General features: G+C 42.9%; 1 protein-coding gene across 1 annotated transcript in view; it reads left to right on the forward strand.

Moving 5' to 3' along the window:
• LOC145349217 (kinesin-like protein KIF24) overlaps window positions 1-20,249 on the forward strand; it is a 68,391-nt gene extending 48,142 nt beyond the window's left edge. The window contains exons 12-14 of the mRNA XM_080197677.1: window positions 1,364-3,916; window positions 9,805-9,898; window positions 19,054-20,249. Of these exons, the coding sequence (XP_080053803.1) occupies window positions 1,364-3,916; window positions 9,805-9,898; window positions 19,054-19,200 (2,794 nt within the window). The 3' untranslated portion in view covers window positions 19,201-20,249. The remainder of the gene's footprint in view (window positions 1-1,363; window positions 3,917-9,804; window positions 9,899-19,053) is intronic.
• The last annotated feature ends 611 nt before the right edge of the window (window positions 20,250-20,860 follow it).

Genomic DNA, 20,860 nt, shown 5'->3' on the forward strand with positions numbered 1-20,860 from the left:
GAGTGAGCAAGGGTCTGGCAGATGGAGCACAATATTGGTAAATGTGGGATCATCCATTTTGGTAGGAATAACAGCAAAATGGACTATTATTTAAATGGTAAAATACTGCAGCGTGCTGCTGTGCAAAGGGACTTGGGTGTCCTTGTGCATGAATCACAAAAAGTTGGTTTACAAGTGCAGCAGGTAATTAAGAAGGCAAATGGAATTTTGTCCTTCATTGCTAGCGGGATTAAGTTTAAAAACAGCAAAGTTATGTTGTAGTTGTATAAGCTGCTGGTCAGTACTGGAGTACTATGTACAGTTTTGGTCTTCTTACTTGAGAAAGGATATACTGGCACTGGAGGGCATGCGGAGGAGATTCATTTGGTTGATTCCAGAGTTGAGAGGGTTGGCTTATGTGGAGAGACTGAGTAGAGCGGGGCTATACTCATTGGAATTCAGAAGAATGAGGGGAGATCTTATAGAAAGATATCTATTCTCTTCATAATCTTATAAGATAAAAGCAGGGAAGTTGTTTCCACTGGCAGGTGAAACTGAAACTAGAACTAGAGCCATGGCCTCAAAATAAGGGGGAGCAGGTTTAGGACTGAGTTGGGGAGAAACTTCTTCACCTAAATGGTTGCGAATCTGTGGAATTCCCTGCCCATTGAAGCAGGTGAGACTATTTCATTGAATGTTTTTAAGCAAAAGTTGTAGTGAGCGGGTGGGTAAGTGGAGCTGAGTCCATGAAAAGATCAGCCATGACCTTATTGAGCGGCAGTGCAGGCTTGAAGGGCCAGATGGTCTACCCCTGTTCCTAGTTCTACCTCCTACTGCAGGTAGTGACCTGATTAGCCAGCAGGTTCTGGTGTGTGGGACTGCCACCGCCAGCAATCTCAATTGTGGAGGGAGGCCCGACTGTGACCACTTGGATTCCTGAAGGATACTGTATTCCATTGGTTTTTCCTGCGGAATTGAGAGGGATTCACTGTTGGTTCTCCAACTGTCAGGCGAGATGCTCATTAGCTCCATAAAAGGGGACAGCCTGAGAGCAGCCTGCATGGTACCTTTGTGATCATTGTCTGGTTATCAACAGCAAGAATGGTGCAGTACTCTTAGATCGACAAGAGACTTGAATAAGGCGCTCACTGAGTGTAAAATAGGTGGCGTGGGCTTGTAGGGCCAAAGGGCCTGTTTCCTGTGCTGTGCTGTTCTTTGTTCTTTGCTCCTCGTTAGGAGGAAAAAATCAGCTGAAGAAATAAATACAACATCCAAAATGACATGGAAGAAGTTTCAAAAACCTCAGAATTAGATGGATTTTTTTTTACGTTTTATAAAATTAGCGTTGTATCTTTGTAGCTAATCTGGCTGTTAATATTCTCAGGGTAAAGGAATTGAAGCGAGGAACTAAAACATCCAGCACAGTTTATACTAGATGTCAAGGCGTTAGAAGTCCATCTCCAAAACGTACCAAAGAAACACCTTGTAAAACATGGGGAGAAAAATCAATGCAGAAAAATATGAAGCCGAGAATTGAACAATCCAATTGTGACACTAAAAGTACAATGCAGCCTCTGTCATCATCATCAATTTTTCATTCACCTGATGTTCTCTGTTCCACACCAAAAATGGCAAATAAAAATATCCTTTCCCAGGCCAATTCAAAGGACCTTTGGCTTAGTCACACTGCACCTATTAAGGGAATGGCTGAGAAAGGTTCCTTAGATGTCAGAAAGAATGCAAACGATAAGAGCAATATTACCAAAGAGCGTTTTCTGAACTCTAAACCTGGAACTTCCAAAATAATTCAGAGTGGACAAAGGAAGAATTTTTTTCTAGAAAGTCAACATAATGTAACTAGAAATGTGAAAGTTCAAGCAGTTTATCCCATTCAAAAAGAAGTCATTTCAAGAAATAGATATCACTTTACTGAACAGATACCAAAAACCTATTCACCCACTAAAGAAAATAATGCTGAAAGTTTTGAAAATGAGTGTCACAGGAGGCCAGAGTCATCAGTCAATATGCAGTTTCTGCAAAAGGAACGGGAAAGACATTTGCGTTTTTATCACCAGCAACTCCAACAATTTCAACAGTCACCATTGATGCAAAAGAAGCTTGGCTATCAACCCTTAAAGGAACTTCTTGGACAATTCTATCAACCTAAAATTAGAATGGATGATGAAGAAATTAAATACAATCCCTCACTGCAGTGTGCTGCCCCAGAGTCAGATGAACAGATTGAATGTTGTAGTAGTTGTGATTCATATTCTGATTACCAATGCATGAATGGTAGAGAAAGTCAGACTGATGGTAATCAAGATAACTTCTGTGAAGTATCAAAAAGAGAACCAAGTGGAAGGAAGAATGTTCAAGAATTTCTGTTTACTCGAAATCAACATGTTAGTCCAAGGAATGAAGAGAACAATAAATATAGTTCACCATGGAATACAAGAGAAGACGACAGAGTCGCCCATTCATCAGGAGGTAAATCCAAGGAAACAGTATGTTCACAAAACAGTATTGACCGTGGTCAAGAGGCCGTAAGACATTTATCATTGGTTTCCAAAGGCTCTCCACAAAATAAAAAGCAACAATGTCTTTCAACATATTGCCAAGATAACAATGTTGCTTCACAGCATTCGCAGACAAACAATAATTTGTCCCTTGCAATGGATTTAACAGCTACTAAAGTTCGAGATGCTACTTTGTATCAATCTAGCCAAAATATTGATTCCTATTTGAACTTGCAGTCTCCATTTAAAAAAATAATAAAAGATAAACAAATGTATAACATCACTAACAATGTAATTACATCCAAAGACTGCATTTCTGAAGATTTATTGACTGCATCACAAAGCCAATATTCCATGGAAAGGCCACCTTCTAACGTTGCAATTTCTGCTGATGAAGGAATAACGATATCATGTAGTCAGTGCACCGATGAGATGGAGAATTTATCCTGTAACAAAGCTGAAGTTTCATCACCACCAACCGTTTATTTGGGGAACTGGGTGACTGTGTCACATGACAATCTTGATAAAAAGCAGAAATTTTCATTAGACCCATTCCTTGACAAGGAAAAGACTTGTCGCTCTCAAGATTGTATTTTGACTGATAGCCTTGGAGCACAGATGACCGCACAAGACGAAAATGACCAGTGTTCAAATACTAACTATGTAGAGACTTGTAAAGACCTCAACACTTTAACAACCAATTCACCAGCTTTGTCAACAAATAAAAGGCAAGGCTTTCAAATTCCATCGAGTCAAGAAACGTCCCACGCTGCCTCACCACGTGGGAACCTCCCCTCCAATGACATTAGCCAGACAAGTGAATGTGGCTGTTACAAACAAGGGGATAAATGCTTTAACAGTGAACTCTATGATGCTGACACTGAAGAAACTGAAATTAGGTCTTCTGTTTTAGACTTGAATTGTGGTGCATCTTCCTGTGCTGAAGACAAAGCCATGACACATCAGTGTAGTTCAGATGCTGAAGAACAGAGCACCACAGCTCCATATCTTAACCAAATGAATATTCAGGATAACACTTCCGCCCCAGCAATTTCCAATGAGAAAACGACAAGTGGGAATGGTGCTACTATTGAAGAATCACAGCAACAAACAAAAGAGTTGGTAGCTGAAAACAGTACTGATGAGACTCTTAGCAACTGTCATAATGAATTTCAACTTCGGTGCAAGTCTGATAAGAAGGATTTGGTAGGCATATTTAATGAAAAATTACTTCAGAACACTTCTCTTCAGTTTAACCATATTTCTGCAGAGCAATATCCAGTTCCTAATATGCCAGAGTCAATTAACAATGATGAAACTAATAATGGAGCAACTGATCAGACTGTAGAGAGTCCTTGGGAGGCTGGTGGCCAATCTACAGATTTAAATCCCCAGCAGCTGGAGGCAATGGAGCAAGTGCAGTAAGTATGAAACTGAGTGAACTTGTAAAGTTAGATTTTCCTTCGTGTTTAGTAGTCATGATACCCTGAAATCTCAATATTTATTGAGCTAACCAGTTTAAAAAAAAAATCCTGTGCTTTGCTGAGCACCTTCGGCCTCTGCTCAGTCAGGACCCTGACCTTCTGGTTGCTAGCCACTTTAATACATGATCCTGCTCCCATGCCCACATGTCTGTCCTTGGCTTGCTGCAATGTTCCAGTGAAACTGGAGGAATAGCATTTCAACTTCTGGCTAGGCACTTCACAGCCTTCAGGTCTCAACATTGAATTCAACAAGTTCAGATGATCAGCTCTACCCCATCTCGACCCCTTTCTTTTCACTTTATTTAATTTTTTATTGTTCTCTACCTTTTGTTTTTTTATTGTCTTTCTTCACTTTTTTCCCCCCCATTCATCCCCCTACTTTACCCCCCTTTCCTTAGCTTTTCTCCCCCTTTGCTTCCCCTTTCCCCCTTTTTTTTAATGACCATTCCTTTCCAATGATTTGCCCCAAAGGCTTTTTTTGCTCTTCTAGTGGGAATGTAACATCTCTCCTGGACTCCGCCTATCTCAACAGTGCCTCCAGGGGAACATCACTGAAGAGGGGAACCCTTTTACTGGAATATTGAGAGATTTCAAATGTGATTACCTAGCAACCTTCAGTCCATTAGTGCAGCTTCCTATTTATAGGGACTGTGCCTCTAAAAAGGGAAAAGCTGTCTGTAGCACATGGTTTGGTTCACAATACCAGTTGGTCCCCTGCATTGTGCAAAGACCACCAGCAGCCACCAAGTGTAGTGTGGGATTGCTTGGAGCCACACTATTGTCATGGAAGTTGGGTGAGTGCACCAAATTTACCTGCTGCCCACCTGTGTTCAGAACTTACACAGACTGGCTGTGATTCGCACTATCCACGCAAGGGAATTAGGGCAGATCAATTTCTAACCGAATATAATGGGCTATAATCCACCCTCCTCTCAGCAATGTTTATTTTCAAAATTAATCATTCTGGGCCAGTGATATGTGGCAATATAGATTTGTACACTATATTGTACGAAGAGCCCAAACTAAATGTATCATAGTTTTTTTTTTAAAGACTGTCAACTATTTAATTATTGACACATTTAGACCAATTGCAGTCTCCCTGGTTGACATTTTTTTTCCAAAGAATTCTGGCTCACCAATTGGTGAAAATCTTTCTTGTAAGTGATTTTGTCAGAAATTGTGTTTTGTGCATGTGTCACTATGGAATGAGGTAGATAGTGATGCAGTCATCAGCCACAAAGACACCAGCAAGGTTTATGTGGCTGTGATATATGGTCAGCATTATTTAGCCAGTAATAATGGAAATGGAAGTACAAGGAAGCATCTTTACTTGGAATGTGTGTTGGACTGGTGGACACCAGGATCACAAACCTGGCAGCAAACATGTGTGGCCTGGTCAACTTTAACCACAGGCTTCACTTGCATCTATTTGGCAGGCTGTCTTCTGGATTGCAACCCACCGACTTTCAAGGCAGAAAGTGTGAGTGCACCTCTTAAAGAGTGGCTGTTTTCATTTCTAGCAGATTCTTTGCTGCTGCTGCTGTAAGGAAGAAATGAGCCACAAGGTTACACACAAATCTCTGGTCTCTTCCCAGGGACACTGCAAAGGTCAGGGCAAGAATTACTTTTTTTCAACTAAGAAAATCCAAAGGCCAACATACAGCAGACCACGGAGGTAATTACCCCCAGCAACTGGTTACATTGCAGGAAATGATTCAATGACCTAGCCAGAACAACAAAGATACTGACAGTTCTTCATTTCTTCATCTCTCTCAATATAACACCTGAAAACAATCCTTCCCCTTGTTCTAGTATCCCTATTGTTCCATCCCTTGCATCATCTCCTCCTCTGCCAATACAAAAGGCACATTTTCCTGCTTCTCATTTTAGGCACAAATTTATGTCCTGCATCCAGATTTCACAGCAGTCATCAGCAACATTCTGTTTTCATACGATTGTAGTTGCTAAATTAGGAATTCCTCTGTTCATTTCTTACTCACTTTACACTCCAGCCACTTTCTATCAAATGCCTCTCGTTGCTTGCAGTTTGTTTCTTTGCACTCATCACTATGTAAGTGCTACATGAAGAATTTGGCAGAGTCTGCAATGTGCTTATTGGATTTATTAGCCATCTCAGAATCCATTAAACCAGATTAGAAGCAAGTCCTTCTTCATCCCAAGAGATGCCTCAGAAGAAGATGTGAAGTTCCACACATTGCCTAATCCTTCTGAATATCCATTCACAAACTGTGTCTCTTTCTGCAGGATAAAATGGCTTACATTAGGGAGATGACCACCCAGTAATTAGCTCCTGATCGTAATAGAGCAAGCAGGCCTATCACTAACTAAGCAACAGTGTCAAGATTTTGGAGATAACAATCTGGGAGCTGAATTAAACAAGGTGTTGTCAGTTATGGTTTTCTTTTATTTAGCTCAAACATACGGTGGCACAGTGGTTAGTACTGCTGCCTCACAGCGCCAGGGACCCAGGTTCAATCCCAGCCTTGAGTCACTGTCTATGTGGAGTTTGCACTTTTTCCCTGTGTCTGTGAGTTTCCTCCGGGTGCTCCGGTTTCCTCCCACAGTCCAAAGATGTGCAGATTAGGTGGATTGTCCGTGCAAAATTACCCCTTAGTGTCCCAAGATATATAGGTTACAAAGATTAGTGGGATAAATACATGTGGTTACAGGGGTAGGGCAGGGACGTGGATAAGATGCTCTGTCATAGAGTTGGTGTAGACTCAATGGGCCAAATGGACTCCTGGTATTGAAGGGATTCTATGATTCTGTCATTCTGTGAAATAATTGTATATTCAAAAAGTATCAATATAAAATGAAGATTTGTCATCTGCTTCTATCTATCCTACTTTGCCATGCTACATTTTAAAAAGTCTGACAACACCAGGTTTAAGTCCAACCGATTTATTTGATCGTAAACTCACAAGCTTTCGGGGTTTGCCCCTTCATCAGGTGAACATCACCTGACGAAGGGGCAAACCCCGAAAGCTTGTGAGTTTACTATCAAATAAATCGGTTGGACTTAAATCTGGTGTTGTCAGACTTTTTACTGTGTTTACCCCAGTCCAAGGCCGGCATATCCACATCATGCTACATTTTCCCATTCTATTTCTTCTAGGCCTATCCCAGCACCTTGAGCTGTCAAGGAGGAGTTGGAGGAAGACTGTCCTCTGGGAAAGCCCTCCATCCCTCCCAAAAGCCATCAGAAATTGGCACCTTAGGTAGGTTAGACCAGGCTTGTCCAACCTTTTCACAAAGTTGGGGGGGGGGGCATATTTTCACACTCAAGGGGCTAATGTGCCAATTTCAGAAACAAAAGGTTTGGTACAGCATTAAATGATTTTTTTTTTAAATATTCAGGTTTTAAAAACAATTGCTGAACAAAAGAAAACAATTTATTGTTATGATATTGCGTTAAGTTTAAAGAAATTAATAAAAATGACCAAGCGAGAGTGTGTCGGGATCACTCCCAGCCTCAGGGTGCTCACTAACCCACTGAGAGCGGGTGTGTACGTGTTGGTGTTTGATGAGAGTGAGTGAGAAGCCCGAGGTTGGCAAGGCGGTGAGGCTGGCAGACGGCAGACTTGGACTCTCTCTCTCTCTCTCGCACACCTATCACTCAATCCCACACACACACATGTTCGCTCATTTATTCTCACTCACGTACAAACTCTTCCGCATTCACATCTCTCTCTCTCTCACACACACACATACACACTCAGTTTGACACGTACAATTCGATATATGCACATACTTTCAGTAATCACTCTCTTACTCCTATAAACACACACACTGAGTTTCTCACATGCTCACTCCACTCAGAGTCATAGTGATAGAGTTTTACAGCACAGAAAGGCCCTTTGGCCCATCGTGTTTCACTGGCCATCAAGCACCTGTCTGTTCTAATTACATTTTTCAGCACTTGGTCCTTAGCCTTGTGTGCTATGGTGTTTCAAGTGCTCATTGGATGCTTTTTAAATGTTGAAAGTTCCTGTCACTACCACCCTTTAAGGTAGTGAGTTCCAGATTCCCACCATGTTCTGAGTGAACCCAATCCCACTAACTCTCCTAGCCATTATCATAAATCTATGCCCTCTGGTTATTGAGCCCTCTACTAAGAGGAAAGGTTTCTTCCTATCTACCCAATCTATGTCCATCATGTAATATTGCTTGATAGGCACCCCATTTATAAACATGTACCCTGCACCACACATTTTTTGTGATAGCAGCAGCGTGTACCATTCTACAAATGCACTGCAAGAACTCGAGCTTCCTCGGACGCACCTTCCAAATCGTAAGATGGCAATCTTCAGGCACAGCTAGTTTTGAAAGAGCTTTTGAGAGGAGGAAGGGAATTAGACCATTCTATGAAGAGAGAAAAGTTGCAGGGTTCTGGGGAAAAGATAAGGCTGTGGGACCAGGTGAGTTGGCCTTGCAAAGAGCTGGCACAGACACAACAGACTGAATGGCCACATTCTGTGCTGTATCCACTCTCTGATTTAATAGGTGTTTTTGTTTTTCTTACCACAGTATGTAAGCTCAAATTTCTCTCTATTAAAGTTCATTTGCTCCTGAATTCCCAACCTGCAAGTTTTCTAATGTTACATTGTTTATATTGCCTTCTTATCACATAATATAGTGACATCCCACCAATCACACCTCTTTTTCTGATGTAACCAATTCATTCTTTGGACAAGATCCAAAACATGGGCCCGGTAACTGCGAGGTGTGGGGCGGGGGAACCAGATAACTCTCCCATTGTGGATAAAAGATCAAAAATTCACCAGTGTTTTTTCAATATTGAGATTTTCTACATTTCTACCTGAGTTAAACACAACATATAGGACATATAAACTGGATCTCTAAAGTTATCTACAAAATTTTTTTACAATGAATTAGGTGTGCAAAGCTGCAAAGAATAATTGACTCACTGATTTTCCCCTCCCTCCATGGGAGCTGCAGCTCTCTGGGCAAAGCAACCAGTTGATAACAAAAACTTGCAATAAAGGGAAGCACGAGTGGCATTGTGTGCCCTACTATTCAATGAAGCAATAAATTGCAGGTTAAGATTGCGATATTATCATGCACTCTATGAAATGGATTTCTAAGCTGAAGGATGTTTCTGTATAGTAGAAAGAACAGTATTTTGGCTGTATTAGAGATTTCAAAATCCTTCTGACTTCGCTTTCAAGTCTGTGCAACTTTTAATTGAAGTATTAAAAACTAATATTTCATTTAATATTTTTAGTCATAGGGAGTGCATTTTCAGTTCTTATGAGAAGGGAATAGACATTTGGTCCATTTTGGTTTTAGTTTTCTTTTTGCTGTTTGTTATTAACTGTTTGAAAGTAGCCCAATCCATCACACAAACCAGCCTCCCATCCATTGACTCTGCACTTCCCGCTATCTCGGAAAAGCAGTCAACATAATTAAGGACCCTAAGCACCCCAACATTCTCTCTTCCACTTTTTTCTGTTGGGAAAATGATTCAAAAATCTGAGGTCAGGTACTAACCAACTTAGGAACAACTTTTTCCCTGCTGCCATCAGACCTTTGAATGGACCTACCTTGCATTAAGTTGATCTTTCTCTACATCTTAGCTATAGCTGTAACACTACATTCTGCACTCCCTCATTTCTTTCCCTATGAACGGTATGCCTTGTCTGTATAGCGCGCAAGAAACAATACTTTTCACTGTATGCTAATACATGTGACAATAATAAATCATGTACCACTGGTTCAGTAAAACTTCCTATGTATTATTTCAATAACACATACTAATTTCAAACCATTTTGTTCTTTGCTAGGAAATTTGTTGTCCAAGCCCATTGTGAGCATCTAGAAGATATTTTAGCTCTTTTTGAAAAGGAAGAAAATCTGCTGAACAAACTAACTACGTTGGTAAGACATTTTTTGCAATCCTAAAATGAGACAAAGTGGAAGAAATTTTTAGACTATTGCGATCTTTCGTAATAAGAACAAATAAAAGTACAGCACAACAGCAAGTCCTTCAGCCCTCCAAGCCTGTGCCAATCACGATGCCATAACTAAACTAACAAAACCTCCTGCTCTAACTCCGTCCATAGAACATAGAACCCTACAGTGCAGAAACAGGCCCTTCGGCCCATCGAGTCTGCACCAGCCACAATCCCACGCAGGCCCTACCCCCGTACTCCTACACATTTACCCCTAATCCCTCTAACCTACACAACCCAGAACGCTAATGGGCAATTTTAACATGGCCAATCAACCTAACCTGCACATCTTTGGGCTGTGGGAGGAAACCGGAGCACCCAGAGGAAATCCACGCAGACACGAGGAGAACGTGCAAACTCCACACAGACAGTGACCTGAGCCGGGAATCAAACTCAGGACCCTGGAGCTGTGAAGCAGCAGTGTTAACCACTGTGCTACCATGCTGTCCATATCCCTCTATCCCTTCCCTATTCATGTACCCATCCAGATGCCTCTTAAATGTTGCCAATGTGTCTGCTTCTACTATCTCCTCTGGCAGCACATTCCAGGCATCATAAGAACATAAGAAATAGGAGCAGGAGTAGGCCATCTAGCCCTTCGAGCCTGCCCCGCCATTCAACAAGATCATGGCTGATCTGAAGTGGATCAGTTCCACTTTCATGCTTTCTCCCCATAACCCTTAATTCCCTTGTCTATCAGAAATCTACCTACCCGTGACTTAAATATATTCAGCGAGGTAGCCTCCACCACTTCAATGGGCAGAGACTCACCACCCTTTGAGTGCCTCCTCAACTCTGATCTAAACTGCTGCCCCCCGCCCCCCCCCCCCCCCCCCCCCCCTGTTATTTTGAGGCTGTGCCTTCTAGTTCTGCTATCCTTTCTAAGCGGGAAGAATCTCTCTACCTCTACCCTATCTATCCCCTTCATTATCTTATAGAGACATATAAGATCCCCCCTCAGCCTTCTAAACTCCAATGAGTACAGACTCAGTCTATTCAATCTCTCCTCATAGTTCAACCCCCTCATCTCCGGTATCAGCGTAGTGAACCTTCTCTGCACTTCCTCCAAGGCCAGTATATCCTTCTGCAAATGTGGCGACCAAAACTGCACACAGCACTCCAGTTGCAGCCTCACCAGTGCCCTGTACAGTTGCAGCAAGACCTCCCTGCTTTTATATTCTATCCCCCTCGCTATAAAGGCCAACATTCCATTTGCCTTCTTGATCACCAGCTGCACCTGCACACTGGATTTTTGCAATTCGTGCACAAGGACCCCCAGATCCCTCTGAATCGTAGTATGCTGCAGCTTTCCGCCTTTTAAATAATAATCCCTCCTACCATTATTTCTACCAAAGTGGATAACCTCACATTTGCTAACTTTATACTCCATCTGCCAGGTCCTCGCCCACTCACTCAGCCTATCCAGATCTCTCTGCAGACTTTCCGCACCTTCCACGCAATTTGCTTTCCCACTCATCTTCATGTCATCAGCAAATTTCGTTACCCTACACTCGGCCCCCTCTTCCATATCATCTACGCAAATGGTAGAGGCCCCAGCACTGATCCCTGCGGCACTCCACTAGTCACCAACTGCCAACCAGAATAGCACCCATTGATTCCAACTCTCTGCTTCCTATCAGACAACCAATCCTCTATCCACACTAACACCTTACCCCCAACTCTGTGCACCCTAACCTTTTGCAGCAACCTTTTGTGAGGCACCTTATCAAATGCCTTCTGGAAATCTAAAAACACCACATCCACCGGTTCCCCTCTGCCTACCGCACTAGTCAGATCTTCATAGACATCCAATAAATTTGTTAAACACGACTTCCCCTTAATGAATCCGTGCTGCGTCTGCTTGATCAAACCATTCTTTTCTAAGTGCCTCGCTATTTCTTCTTTGATGACGGATTCTAGCATTTTTCCAACTACAGACGTTAAACTAACCGGCCTATAATTCCCTGCCTTTTGTCTGCTACCTTTTTTAAACAGCGGCGTAACATTAGCCGTTTTCCAATCTTCCGGCACTTCCCCAGAGTCCTGCAAATTTTGATAAATAATTACTAAGGCATCCGCTGTCACCTCTGCCGTTCCTTTCAGAACCCTGGGATGCATTCCATCCGGTCCTGGGGACTTGTCTACCTTCAGTCCCGTTAGTCTATCAAGCACTACCTCTCTAGTGACAGTAATCGCATTAAGGATCTCATCTCCTACCATCCTTCCATCTTTAATATCCGGCAAGCTATTTGTGTCCTCCTCCGTGAAGACCAACACAAAAAACTCATTTAAAGCCTCAGCCATTTCCTCATCGCCCACTGCAAAATCCCCCCTCTCGTCCTCCAAGGACAAAGAACAAAAACAGCCCGGGAAACAGGCCCTTCGGCCCAACGAGCCCGCGCCGCCATTTTAACATTACTAGTCCCCCCTCCACCCATGACCCTTATCTATGCTTATAGCATTCCACATTGAGGGAAAACTAATTTAGGGACAATTTATTACCTCCATCAGCCTAATAGCACATCTTTGGGGTGTGGGAGGAAACCGGAGCACCCGGAGAAAACCCACGCAAGCACGGGGAGAATGCGCAAACTCCCACAGACGCTGGCCCAAATCCATGTGTCTGCACAGCAAACAGTGATAGTCACTGAGCTGTCATGTTGTCCAGCATCTGGTCCAGTTTAAGCGTACACTAACGACATGAAGTACTAGGCTATTCTCGAACATCCAAGAGCAGCCCTTGTACGACCCATCGCGTGTAAGCCCCTCGTTGGACAACAAGGCGGACCGACTTAAAACCTGTGAATTAAAAGAGAAAAACATTAGTATCATTCCACATCCTTATACATTACTAGGGACGTCCCAATGCTAATGTACCTTATTTAAAACAATCTCCTATATCCTTCCATCTCCAACCCACTCATGTGCCTGTCTAAGTAACTCTTAAACAACTCCAGCATGCCTGCCTCCACCACCTTGCTTGGCAGAGCATTCCATACCCCCAACTACCCTCTGCGTGAAAAACCTCCCTCTAATATCCATGTTATACCTCTCCCTCCTCACCCTAAGCCCATGGCCTCTCGTACTGTGCGTTTCTAACATAGGAAATAGCTTACCACTGTTTACTTTATCTATACCCTTCATAATCTTATATACACCTCTATTAGATCCCCCCTCAGTCGCCATCTTTCAAGGGAAAACAGCCCCAATTTGCTCAATCTTTCCTCATAACCCAGTCCTTCCATACCAGGCAACATCCTGGTAAACCTCCTCTACACTCTCTCCAGGGTGTCCACGTCCTTCCGGTAGTAAGGCGACCAGAACTGGACGCAGTACTCCAAGTGCGGCCTAACCAACGTTCTATACAACTGCAACATTAGACTCCAGCTCTTATATGCTATACCCCTTCCTATAAAGGCTAACATACCATAAGCTTTCTTCACAACCTTCTCCACTTGTACTGCCACCTTCAAAGACTTGTGCACTTGCACCCCCAGGTGCCGCTGCATTTCTATACTCTTTATAGGTTTACCCTTTATCATATAACTCCCCCCTACATTATTCCGGCCAAAATGCATCACCTCACATTTATCAGGATTAAACTCCATTTGCCATGTATCTAACCAATATACCAGCCTATCAATATCCATTGTATTGCCAGACACTGCTCCTCACTGCCTGCCAATCCAGCCATCTTAGTGTCATCTGCAAATTTGCTGATGACACCACTTACTCCCTCTTCCAAGTCATTTATATATACTACAAAAAGAAGAGTTCCCCAGTACTGAGCCCTGCGGCACACCACTAGTGACAGACCTCCAGCTAGAAAAGGACCCTTCCACTACTACTCTCTGTCTCCTCTTACCAAGCCAGTTCTCAACCCATCTAGTTACCTGGCCTTGTATCCCATGAGCCTTAATCTTTTCAACCAACCTACCATGAGGGACTTTGTCAAACACCTTACTGAAATCCATATAGATGACATCAGCGGTTCATCCTTCATCGACCATTTTTGTCACCTCCTCAAAAAATTCTACCAGATTCGTAAGGCAAGACTTCCCCTTTACAAAGCCATGCTGCGTATCCCTAATCAGATCGCAACGCTCTAAGTGCTCATATATCCTATCCCTAAGAATCCTCTCCATCAACTTGCCTACCACTGACGTCAAACTCAACGGACTATAGTTGCTAGGGTTATCCCTCCTACCCTTTTTAAACAACGATACCACGTTCGCTATCCTCCAATCCTCTGGGACCTCACCTGTGTCCATAGAAGAGACAAAGATTTGCGTCAGAGGCCCAGCAATTTCATCTCTCGCCTCCCTAAGCAGCCTAGGATAAATGCCATTGGGCCCCAGAGATTTATCAGTTTTAATGCTACCTAAAAGCCCTAACACTACTTCCCTCATAATGGATAGTTCCTTCAATTGGTCTACAGCTCCCTTGAAGACTGTACCAGACATCAAGCCCCTCTCCTTCGTGAATACGGACGCAAAGTATTCATTCAGGATCTCTCCCATTCCCTTGGACTCTAAGCACAATTCCCCTCCTCTGTCCCTGAGAGGACCGATTTTTTTTTCCCTAGCCACCCTTTTGTTCCTAACATAGGAGTAAAACGCCTTTGGATTTTCCTTAATCCTACCTGCCAAAGCCATTTCATGCCCCCTTTTTGCCCTCCTAACTCCCCTTTTGAGATCCCTCCTACTCTCTCTGTATTCCTCCACCGCTCTCTCCGTTCCCAGTTGCTTAGACCTAACATACGCCTCTCATTTCTTCCTGCCCAAGTCCTCAATATCTCTAGTAATCCACAGCTCTCTAATTCTACCTTTCCCATCCTTCCTCTTAACTGGCACATGTCTTTCCTGCAACCATTTCAGTTTTCCCTAGAAAGACTCCCAATGCCTAACGTGGTCTTGCCCTCCAACAGCCTATCCCAGTCTGAATCCCTAAGCTCCTGCCTAATCCGGCTGTATCTAGCCTTCCCCCAATTTAGCACCCTCCCCTTAGGACCGCACTCATCTTTTTCCATTAGTATCCTAAAGTAGACAGAGTTGTGGTTGCTATTAGCCACATGTTCACCTACTGCAACCTCAACCACCTGACCCGGCTCATTGCCCAGAACTAAATCCAGTATAGCCCCTTCTCTAGTCGGACTATCTACATACTGCTCCAAGCACCCTTTCAATACACATCTTACGAATTCCTCCCCGTCCGAACCCCCAGCTCTAGGCACCTTCCAATCCACCCCAGGGAGATTAAAATCTTCCACTACAACAACCCTGTTCTTCCTACACTTATTGAAAATGTCTCTACATATACCCTCTTCCACTGCCCGCGGGCTGTCGGGCGGTCAGTAGTACACCCCTGGCATAGTAATCGCTCCCTTCCTATTCCTCAACTCCACCCACAGAGACTCAATTCCTAACTCCTCTATATTATCCTCCCTCCGCACCGCTGTGATGTGCTCCCTACCTAACAGCGCCACTACCCCTCCTCTTTTCGACCCTCCCCTGTCATGCCTAAAACACTTATACCCAGGAATATTTAGCTGCCAGTCCTGCCCTTCCTTTAACCACGTCTCTGTCACTGCCACCACATCTAAATTCCTCGCGAACATTAAGGCCTTAAGTTCATCCATTTTACCCGTCACACTCCTCGCATTAAAACAGATGCACTGAAGACCCACAGGCCCACTCAGATCCTCCTCCTCCTGGGAGATTTTCCTATCATCTAGACTTACCCTGTCACCCAACTCACTCCCAATCCCAGTGCCTATTGAGCTATCTGTCCCCCCCCCCACCCCCCCCATATTAGTTTAAACCCTGCCGAAACACACCAGCTAACCTCCCAGCTAAAATATTTGTGCCCTTCCCATTTAAATGTTCCCCATCCCACTTGTACAAGGGCCCTTCCCTCACAAAGACTTCCCAATGGTCTACAAAAGTAAAATCCTCCGTCCTGCACCTATCCTTCAGCCACGCATTCAGCTGTAGCATCTCATTAATTTTAGCCCCACTATTACTAGGCACTGGCAGCAGCCCAGAGAATGTCACCCTGGAGGCCCTGCACTTCAGCCTGGCCCCCAACTCCCTGAACTGCCTATATATATCCCCCCTGCTCTTCCTTCCTACGTCCTTCTCTCCTATGTGTATAATTACATCAGCCATGTAATGTTAGACAAGGGTCCAACATTCATTCTAGCCAGTCTCCTCCTTTTATATAATTGTAAAAACTTTTACTATCATTTTTTATATTTAGAGCTAGTTTAGCTTCATACTCTATCTTTCCTTTCTTTATTACCTTCTTAGTCATTCTTTGTTGTTTTTTAAATCTTTCCCAGTCTTCTAATTGCCCACTATTTTTAGCCGCTCTGAACGCATCAGCTTTTAATTTAATACTCTCCTTTCACCACTTTCTACATGAAAAACTTCCCCTGCGCATCTCCCTTAAACTTTCCCCCTCTCACCATGAACCTCTGCCCCCTTGCAATAGTTAACAGATCTTTTAATCACATATTGTGGGCAACAACCAAGAATCACCAGAATTTTCGTCATGCATTTAAAAATCTAAGTTGGTGCCAAAGTGAGCTGTTAGAATGGTCATTCCAAAAGATTTAGGTGATTTTTTTTGATTTGATTTGATTTGCTTTATTATTGTCACATGTATTAACATACAGTGAAAAGTATTGTTTCTTGCACGCTGTACAGACAAAACGTACCATTCATAGAGAAGGAAATGAGAGAGTGCAGAATAGCTAGGGTGTAGAGAAAGATAAACTTAATACAAGTCCATTCAAAAGCCTGATGGCAGCAGGGAAGAAGCTATTGTTGAGTCAGTTGGTACATGACCTCAGACTTTTGTATCTTTTTCCCGATGGAAGAGAGAATGTCCGGGGTGCGTGGGGTCTTTAATTATGCTGGCTGCTTTGTCAAGGCAGCGGGAAGTGTAGACAGAGTCAGTGGATGGGAGGGTTGTTTGTGTGATGGATTTAACTGCGTTCATGCATTTGTGAGGCCGCAGCTGGAGTACTGTGTGCAGTTTTGGGCGCCGCACCTGCGCAAAGATATTTTGGCCTTGGAGGGAGTGCAGAGGGGGTTTACTAGGCTGATACCGGAGTTGAGGGAGTTGAGCTATGAGGAGAGGCTGAATAAACTGGGCTTGTACTCGTTAGAGTTTAGAAGAATGAGGGGAGATCTCATTGAGACGTATAAGATGATGAATGGGATGGATAGGATAGAGGTGGAAAGACTCTTCCTGCTCAAAAAAGACAGTAGGACTAGGGGGCACAGCCTCAAGATAAAAGGGGGGCGGTTTAGAACGGAGCTGAGGAGGAACTTCTTCACTCAAAGGGTGGTGAATCTCTGGAATTCTCTGCCCGTTGAAGTGGTGGAGGCTGCCTCGCTAAATATTTTTAAGACGCGGGTTGATGGGTTTTTGATAGGAGAGGGGATTAAGGGTTATGGGGAGAGGGCGGGAAAGTGGAACTGAGCAGCGACAGATCAGCCATGATCTTATTGAATGGCAGGGCAGGCTCGAAGGGCTGGATGGCCTACCCCTGCTCCTATTTCTTATGTTCTTATGTTCTTATGACCTTTTGTAGTTCCTTGCGATCTTGGGCAGACCAAGAGCCATACCAAGCTGTGATACAACCAGAAAGAATACTTTCTATGGTGCATTTGTACAAGTTGGTGAGAGTTGTAGCTGACATGCCAAATTTCCTTAGTTTTCTGAGAAAGTAGAGGCGTTGATGGGCTTTCTTAACTATAGAGTCAGCATAGGGGACCAGGACAGGTTGTTGGTGATCTGGGCACCAAAAACTTGAGGCTTTCAACCTTTTCTACTTCATCCCCATTGACGTAGACAGGGGCATGAACTCCTTTACACTTCCTGAAGTCGATGACAAGCTCTTTCATTTTGTTGACATTGAGGGAGAGATTTTCAAATTACTACTGTTTTATTTACCATATAACCACAGGTGTTTCATGAATACTTTTTTTTATTCAAGGCCCATTGAACAACTTCCATTATTTTCATTTCTACATGCCAGATTGCCATCAGTTCTTGCTCCAGGTCTAAAGATGAACATTGGAAGCAAGGAACGGGCTATTTTGAATACTCAATAAAGTGATGTTAAGCTCCAGGGAGAGCATGTTTAAGTTCCTACTTTAAATGTCTTTGCATGCATAGGTACTTCAAAGGTTTTACCTGCCCCTCAAAATTGGTGCTTCCTTTCCTTTAGGATACTACTCCAAACTCTTCAAAATTGGGTGTCCAGCTAGATTACCTGCCATTAGATTTGCATGCTGCCTATAGGGAGCATGTTTCATATTTGCAGTTCAAGTTATTGCAAAAAAAATTCTTTTATAGATGTGGGCATTGCTGCCAGCATTTGCTCACTTGTAGTTGCCCTTGAGAAGGTGGCAATGTTCTGTCTTCTTAAATGACTACAGTCTATCTTCTGAAAAGATGTAGCAAACCACTCAGTTGCACCAAATCTCTACAGGAAAAAGCACCATTAGTGTATCTACACCACATGGATTGGGGCGATTCAAGAGGGCAGCTTGCCATCACCTTCTAATGGATATTTACGGATGGGCAATAAATACTGGCCTTGCCAGCAACACGTACATCCCAAGAACAATTTTTTTTAAATGTCTCATATCCCAACATTAAAAAACACTTTATCATCTTACAAGTTAGAATAGAATTCCAGTTACCAGGGTGATTAATTCTGTTTGTTATGGGATACAACCTAAGATACTGTGTTCAATGGTTAAACAGAAGTACTGAAAATTGATGTAGATTATGATGTCAACTGGGGTAAGCAGAATTGTCATACCAAATTCTGTGAGAAAGCAAATCTGTCGGGTACATTAGATATTGAAAAAGTCTACAGATAATTAGCAATAAATTGATGATTAACAACGATCTCTTGTTTATTTGGATAATCAATATTATCAGTTGAATCAGTTGTGCTCCATAAAACCATTATATTTTATATGTGAGTATAAAATATACTGCACAACCAAGTATTTCAAACATTGCAAAATGCCTGAACGAATTATTTGTATCTCTTGGCAGGACTTCAAAGATTATGTAACACAGTTGGAAGAGATCCTGATGCAAAAATCTAAATGCATCCAGCGCATGCAAGGTCAAATCCATAAGTATCAAATTTGTGCTGGAACAGTGTGTGACAATTCAATCACTAAGTCGTCTGTATCTTAGTTTTTTTCAATATAAGTTATACTAAAGTTGAGAAAACCAGTACCTATTTCTGAATTCTTTTCTACAATTTTGCAGTGATTGTTCATATTTAAATACAAGTTCCAAAAATAAATCTTTACATATCTTCTCCATTTTAAAATCCAATCTTAAACTTTGCTTTTCTCTCTCAAACTCGATGCCTCAACCTTGGTGACCTGCAGTTTCTGTCCAAGCTGCTATTGTTCATGTCAGACTTGAATAACTAATGTCAGTCTTCTGGGTGGAGGTGGGGAAATGAAATAAGCAGCATCACTTTGGAGTTGAGGTGAGTGGTAAATGCAGTAGTGAGCAACACAAGTTATAAACAAAACCAAAATAATAGAAACATCACAGTAGCCTTGAGAACTAGTTCCACCAGTCAGTGATGATGTTGGAAATGCTGACATTGGACTGGCCTGGGCACAGTAAGAAGTCTCGCAACACCAGGTTAAAATCCAACAGGTTTATTTGGTGGCACGAGCTTTTGGAGCACTGCTCCTTCATCAGGTGAGTCACCAGGTGAGGCTTTAACTAATGTAGGATGGGTACAGGAATGATTTCAGGAGGCTTTTCCTCTGAAAACTTGGAAGTCATTCAGAAGCAATTGGATGCTGTATTGACAGAACTGTACCAAATCTCTTGAGTAGGTGAATTAAGACAGGTTAAATAGCCTTTCTGTTCCCTGTAATTATCTTGGGAAAGTTAGAACCACATCAGTTATGTGTGCCAGATACAATAATCTAATGTGAACTAAATAGGATGACAGCATCTGTGCTGTTGTAGCAAATACTGCAATGGACAGCATTCTGTCTGCTTATGGGAACTGGAGGGGATAGACCTGTAATTGGAGCTAAGGATCCTGCCCACTGCGCTATAGGTAATACTACAAACCAGCGTTCTACAGATAAAATAGTCCTGGTAGACTGCAGCAAGGAGCTTACCGGTGCTTTGTCCTGGAAACTAATCAGTTGTAACTTGTAAACACTTCACTGCCCCTATGCTTGGCTGTTGCTATGATGTGGAGATGTCGGCGTTGGACTGGGGTAAACACAGTAAGAAGTCTCAAAACACCAGGTTAAAATCCAACAAGTTTATTTGATAGTAAACCCACAAGCTTTCGGGGTTTGCCCCTTCGTCAGGTGAGTGGAGAGTTCTGGTCTCAAACAGAGCATATAAAGGTGCACACAGTTTACAGAATACTGATTAGAATGCAAGTCTTTACAGCTAATCAATTCTTAAAGGTGCAGACAATGTGAGTGGAGATAGCATTAAGCTTAGGTTAAAGAGATGTGGAGAGATTTATGGAGTTGGGGTGGAAACTAAAGGCGAAGTCAGAAAGAGTAGTTATATCTGGACTCTTGCCTGTGCCACGGGATAGTTTAGAGAGGAATAGGGAGAGGGAAAGTTTGAACTCGTGGCTGAGGGGATGGTGCAGGAGGGAGGGGTTCAGGTACTTGAGCAATTGGGGCTCATTCTGGGGAAGGTGGGACCTCTATAAGAGGGATGGTCTACACCTGAACCAGAGGGGAATCAATATCCTGGGGGGTAAATTTGCAAAAGCGATGCAGGAAGGTTTAAACTGATTCGGAGGGGGGGAGGGATAGTGAGGAAAGGGGGTGAAAGTGAGGGGGGCATAGTTGGG

Source organism: Carcharhinus amblyrhynchos, chromosome 1 (genome assembly GCF_965287045.1).
Source record: "Carcharhinus amblyrhynchos chromosome 1, sCarAmb.v2.hapA, whole genome shotgun sequence".
NCBI lineage: Eukaryota > Metazoa > Chordata > Chondrichthyes > Carcharhiniformes > Carcharhinidae > Carcharhinus > Carcharhinus amblyrhynchos.